The sequence below is a fragment of the Nymphaea colorata genome, chromosome 3, assembly GCF_008831285.2.
Source record: "Nymphaea colorata isolate Beijing-Zhang1983 chromosome 3, ASM883128v2, whole genome shotgun sequence".
In the NCBI taxonomy this organism is placed as follows: Eukaryota; Viridiplantae; Streptophyta; class Magnoliopsida; order Nymphaeales; family Nymphaeaceae; genus Nymphaea; species Nymphaea colorata.
In genome coordinates, this window is record NC_045140.1 from 4395918 (window position 1) to 4414010 (window position 18093).

At 35.7% G+C, this 18093-nt stretch overlaps 1 protein-coding gene across 1 annotated transcript; it reads right to left on the minus strand.

Annotated features, from left to right (window-relative positions):
• Positions 1 to 7508: 7508 nt before the first annotated feature.
• On the minus strand, positions 7509 to 8610 carry LOC116250909 (transcription factor IBH1-like). The gene has a single exon (XM_031624896.2). The coding sequence runs from the start codon at positions 8287 to 8289 to the stop codon at positions 7834 to 7836; it is 456 nt and encodes a 151-aa protein (XP_031480756.1). The 5' UTR covers positions 8290 to 8610; the 3' UTR covers positions 7509 to 7833.
• Positions 8611 to 18093: the final 9483 nt, after the last annotated feature.

Below are 18093 nucleotides of genomic sequence, written 5' to 3' on the forward strand. Positions count from 1 at the left end.
AAACTATGACAAACATTTTCATTTCCAATGCGACACTGCTGGGAGCAGACCGCCCCTCCTTACTATTGAAATCATAAAAAGAAAGAACAATGTTCAAGGAAACAAGAAAAAACAAAGAACGTAAAAAAAATTCATTTGACCAGCTATTTTACATCATACGAATCCATAATTGAAGCAACTAAATATGAAATTGCCATTCACAATTTTGTTCTTTATTCATTCAAAAAAATAAAAGTATTTCAAGAAAATAAATCCTATTAACATACCCAGATGGGTCATGCCAGCACTATTTTTTGAGGGAAGCCAAATTATAGTTTCAAAAATTTGACATGAATCAAAATATAATGTTTCAAAAAATTATATAAGATAAATGAAATTTTTTTACATTTACAAGTAAATTTTTTTAAAAAAAAAAATTGAAGTGGGGCCAAAGCCCCCTGCCGGACCCGTACCCTGCTAGGTCCAGCTCATTTCCAGTCCCATATATACGGTACCTTAGCGGCAGCTATATAGTATATATATTATGTGCTGCACATGGGGTTGGCTTGCCAAAGCACAAAAAGTTAAGCTCACCTAAAACCACATAAATGTTTTTTATATCACTTACAGAAAATTCATTCGATGGTGGCAATTTTATTTTAATTAAAGAGTTTGTAAGGCCCAGAAATCCTTCTGTTTCCTCACATATATGGAATAAAAAGACAAAAGAAAAAATTTGATATTTGAGAGAACCACTAATTGTCCATGTGCCTCTTGGTTCCAAAAAGTAGTGAGCCCACCAACGCTAGCGCAATCAACCCAGTTAGCAGAAAAGGATGGCCACATGGGTCTGCTTGGGTCCCAAGAATAAAATGGCACATGAACAAGTTTTTGATGTTAGTAGGATAGATAAATAGTACCTTTTTTTCTGAAAAAGGGAAATTTAAACATTGAAAGTTATTATCTCGTAAAAGTATGAAATATACTAGAATTAGGTGATGAAAGAAATTACAAAATGCCGCCCAACAAATGGACCAATGACAAAGAGCGCCCCCAATTTTAAACCACAATAAATAGCTGGGATTTTAAACTTTCCACCTAATTTTCAAAGAACCGGTGATCATTCACAGAAATGTTAAAATACACAAATAAATAGCAACATTGGCCGTCAAAAGCTGAAGTGATCTATTAAAACATAAAAAGTAAAAAAAAACATGTCGTGCCTGCAAGAGGTTTCTCTACTTTTAAGATTTGTGGATTGCTTGGCAACAATGATAAATTGTTATTGACTTATGAATCTGTTTAAAAATTAAAGCAGCTTGATGAACGAATGTGTTAGATTACTCCATGAATTTGAGCAAGTTTATCTAACAATTTGTTACTATTACCAAACGATTCGTCAAGGACATTTGTAGTATAGGGCGACAGAGTTGCTCAACAATGTCCTCAACCTTTGCCATTAGGGTAGAGGGCGATAGTGTCCCTGTCCCATATATACAGAATGCTACTGCTGGCGTTGCTCCAAAAATGAGGTAGGAACCGCGCTATCTGATACACGACGCAGCGCAAGACTCTGAAAGCTCGTGGATAGGATTTATAGTCCTCCAACATCTCCCAGCATATCCTGATGCATTGCATTAAGCGGCCAAGATTGAATAGATCTCAAGATGGTCGAAGGATTTGAATTTTGAACTGATTATCCTCGTGAAAAATGTTTCCTGTAACAATTTTAACTCTTGACTGCTTTTTGGCAGCCACTGTCGAGCACAGTGTGCCGTTGGGGGCTTTGAACATATAAAACTCACAAAAAATTTCGTGCTATTTTTTCAAGGTTTTCAGTTTCTCATATTAAAAGAATTATATTATATCTTTTCAAGCCACCTAAGTTAGTTTTCTTGCTGAATTAACAGCAAAACGTTGTATTTTTTAAAAGAAAGGGAAGTATGAAGCACTTTTAAAAATTAAGGCTAAAAGGTGGTCTGTAATGAACATCACAATAAATGATAGACTGCGATAGGAAGAAATTGAATTGCCAAGTTGGGGAGGCAACATCGGCATCAGTCCTTACAGGTATTTTGTTCATTTACTAGAGACTTATGTCACCTTGTTCCTACTTGAACTTATTATTATTATTATTATCCCTTTTTTCCTGCCGCCTTAGTGCCTCGGCGGTTTGCCTTTCTCCCATGCGGCCGTTCATGCATCCTAGAGTTGATGGCTGTCGATGTCATATATATATATATATATATATATATATATATATATATATATATATATATATATATATATATATATATATATATATATATATATATATATATGTATAGTAACTTCGATTTTTTAGAGACACCCAGCTATCTAATAAGGACTGTTCGAGTTAACATGATAGATGGTTAAGAGAAAAAGGTGATAGATATTTTTACCATTTCACATTTTTGTCTTCAAATTTTTCTTTCAATCATTCATCTGCATTGATGAACGACTTTGGTAAGATACATGATGCCAAGGCTTAGGAAAGAGGGGCCAATAGCAGCATCAGCCCCCCCTCAAGTCTTAAAAATATAAATTTTAGACAGTTAAGTTTTGGAGGATTTTAATTCGGCCCTAATAAAAACTTTTCAAAAAAAAAACAAAAAAGTGGCTCCAAATCTTATTATATGGTTGCAGGACTATCCGAGTATCCGACCCTCCTAAACAAGAAATCCTAGCTCGGCCCTAATGACCCCCAGTTGGATTGTTGTTGCGTCTCAATTCGATCGTATAATAACTTTCGTAAAATTTTCCAAACATGAAGGTCTAGTCTTTAGAAGGTCGAGATGTAGATGTTTTCAACATGAAACAAAAAATTTTGTTTTTAACAAAAGGAAAAAAAAAACGAAGATATTTTCCATTGAAGCATGCAACTTTTTTGTTAGGATGAATTTAAAACGCAAGTTTTTTTTTTTTTTTTTACATTTAACAACTTAATGTTGGCTGACACGGTTGACACTGTTGATTAAAGTTAAATAATTGAAGCAAATTAGGAGTCCGTAAGGGGCAAAGCCGCTCTTCTTTTTTTAACTTTCAAGTCGAATAATGTGCATGTTACCATAAACTTTTAAAAATAAAATTAAGGACACGACACTCATGTCGACCAACTATGCTATGCCTTTCGGGTGGACCATACGTTTAAGGCGCTAAAAGGTTGGCGGCTACATATAACAAGACATGCACATGTGAGGAGTTTATAATCCGGTGACGTCCGGTCACCTCCATGGCATTCACATGTGGTGGTTACGAGATGCGTCAAGCCATCAGAAACAGGGTCTTGTCTGGTTAGACAACGAAGCCTACTATTTAGCTACAGCATGTTTGCCGGCGACTTATTCAGTTGGCATAGTAGGAGTAAGGAGCACGACGTACGTCGTAAAATCGGTAGAACGTCGACCGTTTAAAATCCATGTAGAAAATGTTACCCCACATATATGTAAGGTTGAACTGGAAATACCTCGCTCCTTCAAATTTACCGTGGTGAATAAGTTTTGTTTCTTGGTGTTTTCTAACAGGAAAAAACAACTCGTTTTTTGAGCACATTCTGATCTCATATATATATATATATATATATATATATATACAATCTGGAGTCATTTAGCTCACTCGTAAGAGCTGTTTGATCAGAAGACTGAGCTACAAACTTTTCGTTGCGATGGCCAAACTTTAGTTTCAAGTTTTAATAGAAGTAGAAGCATCTTTTTTCAAATAAACTTTTTTATAGATTAAATTAAAACTTTTAAAATTTATATGTAAAATCTTTAATTTTTAAAACATGCAAGGACGGCCATGGCTGCACCCTGTCTCTCTTCTCGATATATCATAATAGATGGCTAAGAGAAAATTTTAAATAAATAGACAAGTATATATATATATATATATATATAGGAAAATTGCTCCTTTATGATGAGATATTTTTTTTAAAATTTTATGTTGTTAAAAACCATTGCAAAGGATTCATTCCGTCACAAAAAAATCGTGGTCAAAACAGCTGGCCATCACCAACGCACTTTTCATGATAATTTTTAATGACAAAAAATAAAAATTCCATAGGACCACCCTACACACACACACACATATATATATGTGTGAGTGTAATCAAGTTCTTTTGCGTCACGAGTTTTATTTTGCATCACGACCCAAAATATTTTCTCTATCAAAGAGATTGCGTCAAATATATGCATAAGATCTGACTAATTACAATAAACCTATTCCGTATGGAGTGCATGTAATGAACTTGTGTGCGTATTTGTGTGTGCATATATATATATATATGAATTAATAGTAAATAACTATAATGCTCTATCTTCATTTTGTTCTCCCAACTGTTTAGCTCAACTAAATTAATTAATGTCGAACGTAATTTTTAATGGAACTAAAACCTAGAAAAAGAGAAAAAGAGCGATACCAAGGCAGTCACCAGAAACATTTGCTAGCGTCTGCAGTGCATGTAAACCCGAAAAAGGTTTTGCCAACAAGACAGTCGAGCGACAGGTGCAAGCAAACTTTCACTCCACACACAAAACGTCAGGTGACAACCAGACTGGATGCCCGTTGTCTGCATGCACAATTATAAGATCAAAACATACACGACTCCATGTGCACTTCCACACTTCTTTCTTCTTGTGAATGCCATCCAAAAATGTATCCATTTTCCTCTTTCTTCTTCTTCTCCTTCTTCTTCTTTCTTTTCTTTTCTTTCTTTTTCTTTTTTTAAAAGAAGGGAAAACCAAGTTGATCGGAAAGAAACTTCATGCCCTTCACATACTTGCTAGTTTGGAGACAGCAGATTCCTTGTCCGTTGCCTCTGAAGTGGACAGTGGTGGATGGAACAGCCAAAGAAGAAAAAACAAAACAAGGAAAAACTACTGAAGATCCTGTTAATGTGGAGCACATCCATGATGACAATGGAGAACATCAATCTGCACTGCAAGGTCTTGCTGCCAATTCCTTTTCACTATAAGTGCATGAATCTCCCTCCCTCCCTCTCTCTCTCTCTCTCTCTCTCTATATATATATATATATATATATATATATATAGGATGAAAACCAGGCCATTAAAAATTGCTTGCATTACTCTTTTTTTTTGTATAATCTAACCTTACCTTATATATTTGATCTTAATAATATTTTAATGAGAGTCATACACTAAGTCAGTTATTTTTTTAGTTTACCATGTTTTCTAGTAATTCATAAAATAAACAACTCTTTTGACACCACATTTTTTATAGTACAAAAATAAGTGTTTTTCTTACAAATAATTTGAATATAAACATGTTGAATTAATATTTACAAGCATAGTATAATGCTTATACATTGTTAAAATTTATTTTTGACAAGGATTTAGAAGGTCTGGTTTTTGTCCCTAACTTAAGTGGTTCACAGTGTATATATATATATATATACACACACACACACACAATGACCATTGTTGAATGAGAGCCAGGAGAAGATTCTTGTGTGATGACATGATGTATAGGGTTCTACATGAGCATGTTTCAATGCCCAAACTGTAACAGGAAAAAAGATTAGTGAACTGTAATACATAGCAATATGGCTGACTAAGAGGAAATGCTTTGGCTGCATCGTGGGTTGTCGTATAATTATAATAATTTGGGACAATAGGTACCTGTGTCTATGCTTGGGTACGGCAGACTAAGCAGTGCCCAAGTAAGATATGTGTGTGTGTGTGTGTGTGTGTGTGAAACACGGCTTCACAAGGAATCATCTGCCAACTCAGTTTTACTGGCGGAACATATGATATGAGCCCTACAAATTATCTAATAATAACATGACCGAACTTCAATTATGTAATAATAACATGGTAAAGGTGAGAAGACAAGAAAACAACTTGCGCATTATAAAAAGAAATGCAAAGAACCCTACAGATTTTGTATTAGTTTCAGTATATCTTAATACTTTCACCATTGGAGAATTGGTTATGCGTGTATAGGTGAGGTTGCATGTGATCATCTCCTATTCTGATATTAAAAATTGAACAAGAAGCTCCTAATTCTGGTAATTAAACTCCTAAATCTAAATGCAGAAGATCAGTAAGTTCAAGTATGCATGGTTTGATCTTCGATCAAACATGACGGAAACCGAAAATCTGGCTTACTGCTTACATTTAGTTTCTGCATCAATGTCGAATAACGTGTTTGTCACTGCATTTTCTTTCGGCCCACTCAGTCCAAGGTGAAATGAATATGATTTAAAAAGGAAAAATCCTATAGCAGTATATATATATATCTTCCTCCCAACCCTGCAATTTACTATGAAGAGACCTTGTCTTTCCTGAATGGAAGCATGCATTCTGAGTTGCAGATACAGCTTAGGATGATTATAAACTCGATATTGATGCCCAACTGCCAACCAGCAGAGGCAACATTGAAGATCTAGAAATGAAGACGGAAATTACTGGTAAAATTGTGTTTCAAACCCAGTCATTCAATTTTCAAATTATAAATAAAATGTAGAGTAAGGGAAGATTTCACATTTCTTCCACAGGAATTGGGATTTCACGATGGCTTCTGTGAATAAAATTTTACACCCTTTGTCCTGAACTCTTGGTCTCTTAGGTATCTATCCAGTTTATCATAGTCCTGTGTATTTCTAAGGGCAGATCACTATAAAGACAGGTGCCCAGTCCCTGTCACACCATAACCGGCATTGAGTTCCTATGAACAAGGACCTGACAGGCTACCTCTAAGTTGTAACATCTAAACACAAGGAGAGAGAGAGAGAACACCACCCTGATCCCACATTATCCATTGTAGGTCAATGCAAAGATATCCAATTAAATACAACCAGAAATTCCATAAATTCTCACGAGAAAAAAAATTCACAGTTTTTCTTTCGAAAAGAAAATTACTGCTGTCTCTAGATCGATGAAGAATAGTGTTCTTTAATTTACTTTCAAGTAGAAACAGATAAAACTTCTATGTATTTCTTTAGCTTTCATCAAATTGGTCATATTTGGATGTTCCTTTCTCTAATAATTCTCATTTTCCACTGAAACGAACGATTCACGACACCAATCACAACTCTCTCTACATAAAGAAGAAGGTGAAGGGATTACTCAACCGTCGGCCGGCTGTTTTCCGGCGAAGTGACATATTTCTCACCTCACATAACTCTGATCCGCCATATGACCACCACAAATACATTTAATTAATTCACTTTGATCTCATTTTTTCCTGCAACACTAGGCCAGCAGAGAGTTAGTGCATTCCAACGGAAGAAAAAGTAATGGAAACATATGCAAATATGCAAAGCACCGGCCATCACTAAATCTCTACAAAATTAACTATTAATGATGAGAGCAGTAGCCAGTAGATATATATTTGGTAAAGAGCATACCATCCTCTTGATTTGCCTTTTTTGAGTTCAACGCTGTGTCACCAATCTGTAATACAGTAATTATATCCAAAGCAGCAACTAAAAATCTAAAACATTCCCACATGAAAAAAATATAAATATTCTGTCTCATCACCAGCTGAAAAGTAATATATATACTAACGTTCATTTATCCCGAAAGAAAAGCAAATATATCATTAACCAAGTATCACAATTTACATGAAAACCGAGAGAGAGAAAGGTAGGGAGTTGTATCGTGTTGACAGCACTAACGGCTGCCATTAAGATTTATTGCTAATTTACATGAACCAATCCAAGGATCAAAGATCTCTAAGTATCCCGGCCTGTATCCATATGTATACATATAAGTAAAATTTTCATGCTGTTCTTCTTCTTCTTCTTCTTCTTCTTCTTCTTTGCTTGGTTTTTCTTTCCTCTTTTTGATCTGTAGAAAGAGCAACTAAAATTTCAAGGGTCGAGTGAATCAGCAATGCACTGCATGACCTGTACCTGAGCCTTCAGGGCCCTGATGTAATCAGCAGCTTCCTCCAGCAACCTGCAGAAACCCATTCCCCGGCCGCCAGGCATAAGCCGGCGAAGCGCGTCGGCTCGGCTTGGTCGGCGGAACTCCTTCATTGGGACGGCCGCCTCTGCCTGCGGTTGCCGTAGAAGGCGATGGTGGCGCAAGGTGGCGTGGCTGCGCCTTATCACAGCCTTGCTCCACGCGTGCTTAGAGTTGCATGCCATGGCTGCAGAAGCCAGGCTGATATCTGCGGCCTGTTTGATCCTTCTGGCTCTTGCAGAGAAGCTGGACTTGCGCTTGTTCACTCTTTTGGAGGTGATCAAGGCCATGAGGAAGCGCCTTGCGAACAAGGGTCTCAGGGATTTAGGATTTATAGCAGGTTTCTCTCTCAAAAGAGACATGAAGATTGAGAGAGAGAGTTTTTGAGTTTCTTGTTTTTGTGTCAAAGAATGTCAGAGAAGATTTGGTTTTCTGACAAAGGGGACCAAATTAAGAGATAGAAGGACAAAAGATACCCAAAAAATGAAAATCCACTCTGACACAAAGGACTTATATGAGGAGTTTTTCTCTATCCTCACAAAGAGAGAGAGATTGGTAATTATTGGAGAGAAGAGGAGGAGAAAGCTGAGGAGAGAAAGGAATAGAGGTTGAGTTGCAGGTGCATGTAGGAAAAGAAGCACTTACACAGAGAGAGAAAGAGAGAGAGAGAGAGAGATGAAGAATGGATGGTGGGAGAGGAAGTAACTTGGGAATCAATGTTTTAGGGTTAGGGGAGGGATGGAGTGGACCACAAAAGTCCAACCTTGCACATGGTGGCACATGCTTACTGTGACCCACTTTGATGATGCTCACACTTCCCTCCCTGTTCTTTTATTCTTTCTGCTTTTTTTCCTCCCCTTTTCATTTTTGGGCTGATAAGGTTAAACTTTTTGTCTTCACACAAAGATCATAATCCTTTTCAAAAAATATTGTGTATATAATTATTATTAATTTCTTTTTATTATATATATATATATAAGAAAGTTAAATGATTAGTGTGGCTTCTAAGAGTCACCATAGTCATCTAACCTGTCTGATCCATCATGGTAAACAGGTAACATAAAAATAAGGGAAGAAAGGTATAGGTACGTTCGCCACCTAGTATTTGTTCATATATTTTTTGCATTGTTTTTCTGAGACACTAGTTTGATGGCAAGCTTACTTAGATAGCTAGAACCATTATATATATATATATATATATATATATGTATATATATATATATATATATATATAGAGAGAGAGAGAGAGAGCGAGACTCTTGATTGATTGACAGGTTTATTTTAATTAAAGGGCATATGTGACTAAAAGCATTAGGTTTGTTGTAGTATGATGCCCATTATATTGAATTGAGACATTTAACCAGTCAATGCCATGGTTGATGCAATCATGATAAAGCTCGTTATTACAAATCAATGTGTGGGCCTGTGGCCTTCCCATAAATATGCATGTGAGGTAGCATTAAGGGTTGGATGCACTGTGAATTTATATTAACTTGGAAAATTATCACAAAATTTAGTGAATTGCAAATCCTTTTATAATTTATGTCATTAATGTATGTAATTAATTCAGTGCAAGCAGGGTCCCAACTCATTTGATTTATCCTGGGCTGCAGAGCTTCAATCATAGCCTTAATATTTTCTTTTGGCATTTCTTTTTCAAACTAATACGCTTTCAATTAAGTCGAGAAATTATTTTTTATGTACTAATGTACAAGATTATGTATGAAATTAAGTATGCTGACTCTGTCAAGTATAAATTATGCATGGTTTTTTTTCATGGCACAATGTCAAATTTGTAAGTTATTATCATTCTAGACACTTGATTACACACGAAAGTGAAACTCTTCATATCTAGAACAGAGCGTGGCGTATTTAACTCAGTACTAGAGAGTAAAAGACGAAAATGCCCCTAAATCGAGAAAAAATCAAAAGGGAAAGGAACCCTCCTAAGGACAAAATTTGTGAAAATACCCTTAAGCAAGTATGTCAAAGTTACACATTGAGTCATTGTAAAATGACACTATCACGTCCTTCAAGCACTAATTAGATCTCAATCACACCTACCCAATGTAATGCTTGGAGTGGATGTGATTAAATACAAAGTTCACTATAAGAGGCAATAGGATTCTTTTATATATATATATATATATCTATCTATATATATATATATCTATATATATATATATAAAGAGAGAGAGAGAGAGAGGTCAAGGGAAGAATAGTTAGAAAGGTACAGACATATGAGATCATGCATGCACGAGGAAGCACAAGTGGTGGGGTCCAAATTTTAAAAGCAAAGAGGTGCCACCCACATGCATGCTTCCATTTCTCATATAATTAGGAGCTTCTAACAAACCCCGACATTATTATAATAACTTGATTAACTCACAAACCGCGCTATCTGCCATTTGTCAGCAATGCTAGCTGGCCACGTCATTCGCACCGCCAACCCTCATCGATGAGTCGAGATTCCATCCCGAGATAGACGTGGCACCAGCGAGCGCCGCACACGTATCACAAGGCCTTGTTGAGTGCATGTGATTAGTGGCCGGATTAGCCACAATATTGAGAACAATAATTCAAGATTAGTGGTGGGTGTTGGAAGCTTATAATGAAATCTGATGGCAGGTCTCTTTCCCTTCCCCCATTGATGGGCGTAGCACAGCAAAGAAGCAAGTGCCAAATAGAGTATGAAGGGGATGGAATCACGCTCTTCAGTCTTTTTTCCTTGGACAATCTTTGCATTGCAGTTGATGGTGGGTCCTTTTGGAATAAAGCATTAAATAGAATGAACAGGAATCTTGTTCTTCTTTTCTCACATACACAGAATCGTTCCTACATAACATACACATTTACTTTTTCTTTTATCTTATTTTCTATGAGAAATTATGTTATATGGGGTGCTATTTCACGAATTTAATTATGTATATAAGCGGTTTAATGTGGTCTATTTTGCTAATACTACATGTATTCGAATATCTTTACCCTAAATATAAAAAGGGTCTTGGATTTTGAATCCCTCCAAGTATTGAGGGGGGCCATTATAAAGTAATAAGTCAATTTTGTATTGGTCTATGCGTGTTACTGCCGGCACAACTTGGACCTTACCTACCATTACTAACATTGGAGGAGAATTTTCAATAAGAAGCGATACTTTAAAAGCCACATACTCTTCGTAATTCAAATTAGTGTTGCTCATATTTATATTCTTAATAGCTTCTAGATATCTAATTATTCCTTATAACTTACCTTCTTTTTTTACCTTTTTTTCTCTGACAGGCAAGCTATGGTCAGGTCTAAAGCCCACTTGGATATCATACTCTTGGCTTCCTTTGAATTGAAAGTTTCCAGCCTCTTTTAAGGAGAGTTTGGTAATAGTAACATATTGTTATTGTCCAATGAATATGACTCAAAAAATTTAGTAGATTCATGGAACAATTTGTTATAGGTACTATAAATCTGCCTCATTTTTTAAATGGATTCGCAAGACATACAGAAACAATGTGTTACTGTTGCCAAACAACCCCTTAGTAACACAGTTGGAGTACTATTTGCTAGTGATTCATTTTTAACATTACTGCATTATGTAAGTTAAAATGGGTAGAAGAAAGTTAACCCTTGTGTCGTCAAGTTTTAACTAGAATGATCCCATTTCAGATATGCATAAATTAATAAGTATTTTACCTATCTTACATAGAGTTTGATCACTTAGGTCTATATATAGGTTGGTACCAGACACTTCGGTGGTAGACCCTTGAGGAATCATGTTGATTATTGATCTTTACAAGATTTTAAGGGTCTATTTATTTTTTCTTTACCTTTTTAAAAAATCAACAACTAAAAGGATTCCTTAATGGTTTAGCACTGAAACATGTTGTATCTACCTATTTCTCTCAAACTATATATATATATATATATATATATATATATATATATATATATATATATATATATATATATATATATATATATATATATATGTATGTATACGTGTGTGTGTGAATATGTCTCTGCGTGGATTGGATCTGAATCTCACACTGCATCTGCTTAAACTTTCCTGAGTCCAACCTGTTTGCACTTATGTCCAGCCTTCCCAACAATCATTCACATATGCGCCATTCGTTTCCATTCCTTCCTTTTCTTTTTCCCCTTATTCTTCTTCTTCTTCTACTTATGGCTTGGTTTGGCCGTCCCTTCTGTCTAATCTCATTTCATATCCCGACACCAAATTCCTCCCAATGCATCTTCGGCGATCTGGATGGTCCAAATTAATGAAATTGAAAGAGAGAACAGATAAAATAATGCGACACAAAATCCAGTGGACAAAAAAAGATGCGGATATGAGATAGTAGCTGAGATGACTAGTCAAGATCTAAAAGACTGCCCACATTATGAGTTTATCTCCACTGTAACCGTCCATCAAAGATCATGGTATTCTGATGGACGGCTGCAGTGTTGACAAAGCAGGAAGATTCAGATAATGTTTGATGGCGATGCAATTAGGGCAGACAAATTTATTTTTTATTGTGAAACCATATACAATGTGATTGTGGGCCGGGTCGTGAATGTGGTCTCAGATGCGCCTAACTTTACTGTTTGGAAATTCGAAAGTTTCTGCAAGTCTCAATCTAGATAAGCTTTTCAATGATTCTAACATTATTAACGGTCTTCAAAGAATTAAAAATGTGGTCATCTAATGTATAGCTGCTCCACATGTTCCTTTGGCTTTACATGTTGTCGGGTTGGTGAAAGTTTAGTCATTAGTTTGATTCTTATAAGTGCTACTCTTTTGTACTGTAAATGGTAGCAGACACTAGTTTCGAGTTGAAATGAGTAATCGTAAGTTCTCCCAAGTCTCAAAGCAGCCCTGGACTCCAAGAGCAGAGAGAGGGTTTGTCCTGAGCAATATAAGGTAGTTGGTCGTGTTGGTGAAAGCTAGGTCATTAATTTGATTCTTACAAGTACTATTCTTTTGGACTACAAATGGTAGCAACACTAGTTTTGAGTTGGAGGGAGTAATCATAAATTCACTCAAGTCTTGAAGCAGCCCTGGACCCCAAGAATAGGGGAGACTTTGCCCTCTTCAAGGTATCTCTACTTGGCTTTACATGTCTACAACTTTATAAAAAAATTGAAAGAGAAATTTTCGACGGCATTCCTAAATATTTACCTTTAGTGGCAAGTGCACCTTACTGATTAATACACTCAATTAAGTTTACAAGTGGTTAATCCAAAAGGTTCATAGGATTATTCATGTTAAAATTGTGAAGTGTTGAACCGACCAAAAAATTACCATTCTTCCGACTCGAAAACAAACATGAGAAAGTTACACTAGATCTGATTAATAGTACACTTATGTTTCCCTTGAATAACTTTCTAATAGTGATAAAGGAAAATAACATGTAGTGAATACATGTAATTAATCATCCGTGAGTAATATAAGTTTCATAGTTTAAACACGATTTATAGCTCAAACTTAGCTAAGTCGAAACCTGAAGAATTGGCACCACACTAGGTCAACCCCAACTTGTTCAATAACGTGCATTTTGAAAGGCAAGAATTGGTTTGATATTGGCACCTCCCTATTTGATCAGATTGATTAAGAACAATGTAAATGTGAGAAAATTGTGCAATTATACTTTAGAAATTGGAATTAGATGGTCTTTCACATCATAACTATACTTTAGAAATCTAATGTCATGTTGATATATTTGGATTTTTCATACGTATCTTTAACAAGGATCCAAATTTTGATTACCTCAAACTCCAAACATTGCAACTTATTTAAGCATGCTTTTAAGGTAAGATTACTTTAATAACGGTATAGAAGCTTTTATTGTGTTTGAATGACACCTTCAGAGAAGTGATATTTTATGACCGGTGGTTTTTTTTTTTTTTTAATATCAGTTTCTAAACATGTTTAGGTGACAAACACAAAAATGGAAAATGTTTTTTATAATTAATTTGAGAGAGCCACGTTAATAACTCTCTTGTGAAATCAACATTTTACCAAAACTGGGATTTTTACAAACTCAATTTCAACCATCTCCCAGACGTACCTTAAACGTCATTTTAATAACAAAACCACGTCTTGTCTCCAAAACAATGCTTATGGGCCGACCGTTTATGTTATTGTCTTTTGCATCTAACCCAAAAATTAGTTAGTTTCATTGTACACCTTAAAAATGTTTCATGAATCTACTCCAATTTTTTGAAAAAATACATGAAATAGTTCCCTAGTAGCGACACAGCTAAATACATCATGCTAGAAAAATATGTTGCATTATAAAAAGTGACAAAAATTTCAGACAAAAATCTAACCCAATTTTTTGCAACTCCAAATAAAGGTATTTAGTTTATCAGGTTCTACCAAAAGTGTTTTTGAAATTTGTGTGCTTTGTATAGGAGGACTATTTTATCCTACTGGCCCGTAAAGAGTCAAAACCGTCACCCTTCCCCCTATTTTCCAAAGGTATCTGCCTGGTTTGGTGCTTGGAATACTATCTTTAGTATTTTATAACTTACATATCAGTGACCATTCTTTTCCAATACAGGAAGTTGATGCCCAGACACTCGAGCCAACCTATCCGTGACTTTTCTTTTCCAATACAAGGAGTAGATGCCTCATACACTTGAGCCAGGAATGGGCTGCCTACCAACTTCGGAGCTAAGTGCACCAACCAAGCCTCTAACCTCATCCTGCAATTGGCAGACTCGCACCTGTGATCATCTTCTTTGAATCGAGGTATTCTGCCTTTTGATATTTTTATTCCGATGGACGGCTGCAGTGTTGACAAGGCCATAAGATTCAGATAATGTTTGATGCAAATGCAGTTAATGCAGACCAATTTATATTTAATTGCAGAAACATATATAATGTGGGGGTCATGAATGTGGTCTCAGATGCGCCTAACTTTACTGTTTGGAAATTGGAAACTTGCTCCAAGTCTCAATCTATATAAGCTTTTCAAAGGTTCTAGCATTATTAACTGTCTTTAAAGAATTAAAAAATGTGGTCATCTAATGTATAGCTGCTTCATGTGTCCCCTTGGCTTTATATGTTATCTTGAGGAGGGGCATAAGGTAACTGGTCGGGTTGATGGGTTGGTGAAAGTCTAGTCATCAGTTTGATTCTCGTAGATGCTACTCCTTTGAACTGCAAACAGTAGCAGACATTACTTTTGAGTTGAATGAAGTAATCGTAAGTTCACCCAAGCCCCGAGGCAGGCAGCCCTTGACCTTGAGGGCAAGGGAGAAGCATTGGCCTCTAGTCTCGGTATCTCCCCCTAGCTTTACATGTCTGTGGGCTTTATAAAAAATTTGAAAGAGGAACCTTTGATGGCATTCATATAGTGAATGCATGTAGTTAATCATGCATGAGTAATATAAGGTAATAGTTTAAACACGATATGTAGCCCAAACCTATCTAAGACCAACATGGGTGAACCCTAATTTGTTCAATAATGTGCATTTTGAAAGACAAGAATTGTTTTGATATAAGCACCTCCCTATTAGATCAAATTGATTAGGTATAAGGGAATTAAATGGGAGAAAATAGTGCAATTATACATTAGAAATTGAAATTTGAGATGGTTTTCCAGATCATAACTACACAAGATGTGGCCTGACCAGTTCAAACCCTAGAAATTCACTGTTAGGCTTATATATGTGGATGTTTCATAAGTATCTTTCCACAATTATCTCAAACTCCAATTAAGTTTCTTATTTATACCCACAATTTACATCAACAATAATTAAACGATATTTATTTACGTGATTACATCAACTATTATCCGTATTTTGCCTACAATTTACATCAAGCTAATTTAACCCTTAAACGTCCTTTTGATAGTGAAACATTTATAAGTGGTTCGAGAATAGTTACTATGTATGTTACCATAAATCTCATGCATCTAACCGAAAAATTGATTAGATTCATTATTATAGGCATTAAAAATATTTTATGAATCTGCCCCCTCAAAGATGCACTCAAACAAGCCTTACAAATTTTGTTTAGTGTCAACGTCAAAAGAAAAGAAAGCCCAGTCATTGGTTCTGGCCCGGGTGAAACTATACATGTTCGTTACTGCTCCCCAGGTGTTGAGTTTGGCGGAACAGCTAAATACATCATAAGTCACGTCAGAAAAATATGTGACCTTATAAAAGATGACAAATTTTCAAACAAAAATAGTAAAGGTATACAGTTTATCCAATTCTTATGTATTGGAAATTCAGGCCCACCTAAGGGTGTCAAATATCCTATTTAAATCAGATATCCGATCAAATTGATCCGAAAAAAATCATATATGAAAAAAAATATATTTGATTGAGATTGAGACTTGCATTTTTAGACCAATATCTTATATCCAATGCTATTATATTTTAAAAATTGGCAAAATCCATTTCAAAGTTCGGATGCGGATGTGGATTTGGATATAACTTTTGTTTATTCCTATTTGAATCCGAATTTGAATTCAAATATGTGAATAACTGATCCCTTGACATCCCTAGACCCACCGACCCATGAGGGCCTAGCAGAGCTGACCAGCACTGAGCACCCAACCAAGCCTGTGCCTGGTTCAGAGTTCTGCTTGGGTTTTATCCAAGCACTAACCTGTTTAAGTGCTCGGGAATTATATCCTTAGTATGTTTTAACTTACATATCAGTGGCCCTTCTTTTTTAGTAGAAAGTTGACACCGAGACACTCAGCCAACATATCATTGACCTTTCTTTTCATGTATAGGGAGTTGACGCCCCCACACCTGAACCAGGGACGGGCTGCGTACCAACTTGGGACCCAAGCCGTTGCATTGACCCTCAGGAATCCGAGCCTCTAGCCTCATCCTTTGTTTTTGGAAAAGATGCATTTGGTACGTCACACCAGGGACAGAGTTAGAGCGGGGTCCGCAAAGGCCATGGCCCTATCTCAAATAAAATAAAAATTTATATGTAAAATTTTAAAAAATTTCACTTGTCGTATATAAAAATTTTGAAAAATGATATTTCAGCTCAGGTCAAAATTTAGAAACTTTAATTGGGTCCTCCTCATAAAAAAAATTCTAACTTCGCCCCATATCACACTTGATCATGTATAAGATGGTCGTATTTTTATCACATTTTAAATCAGTTCCTTGGGTGATGTACAATTGAAACAGTATGAGTAGTGAATCTGAGTAGGTTTATACTTTCAACTGTATTTTAGGACAAAAAATCTTTGGATTTTTGCCATGAAGCAGGTGCAACGCCAGGAAATCCCTCGCTACATGATGCTCACAAGCATTCTGATCTTAAATAGTCATGTGAGTTTCTTCAAAGTTCAAGCAAGATTCATTCTTACACATGGATTTCATTGTAGAGCTCATTTGATAATAAACACCCACTCAGAAAAAGTAAATTTACTTCCAAACGATTAGAGAAGTGATTGATCATTTTCACTCGCAAAAGAAAAAAAAAAACGATGAAATTATCATATTGTCATATTTGAATCTATTTGAATCCAACTAATTACCCAGAACAAGGAAATACTAGAGGAAAGATATGAGATTCAGCATTTACTGAATTCAACGTGATTGGATTGTTGTAATTGGACTTGGTTTTTGATTCAGACTGAGATTAAGACTCCTATTTTCTGCTAGTGAATTCACATCCAACTAGCATAAAATCAAACAATTGCATGAAATCAGGTCGGATACTTAGTAAATCCCGGTAAGATAATGAATTCAGATTTAGATCTGGTTATGAAACTGCATACCACCTCCAAATCTGCCCAATAATTGGATCTATATTCCTTAAAAGAACCAACTAAACGAATCCATAAAGAGATTAAGAATTGGACAATTTTGACCGTCTGCATCCCTAATTAAACCGATCTTTGCATGTCTGTAATTGTATTTTTTTCATAACACAATGTTACTGTTTTATAAATCTTCTGCTTTAAATATTGTGGTTGATTCATAAAAAGTATTGTGACAGTGTTTTATGAATCTACCTCAATTTTTTGAGCAGGTTCATCGAATAGTAACAAACTATTGTCATTGCCAAACGGCCATCAAGGTAAGATGACTAGGGCTTTCAATTTATTGAATGTTAATATCGGGCAATTTCTTCCTGAGTTGTTCAATGTGGTAGCACTGGTCGCATTGTATCTTCAGCTAGAAGGTATTCT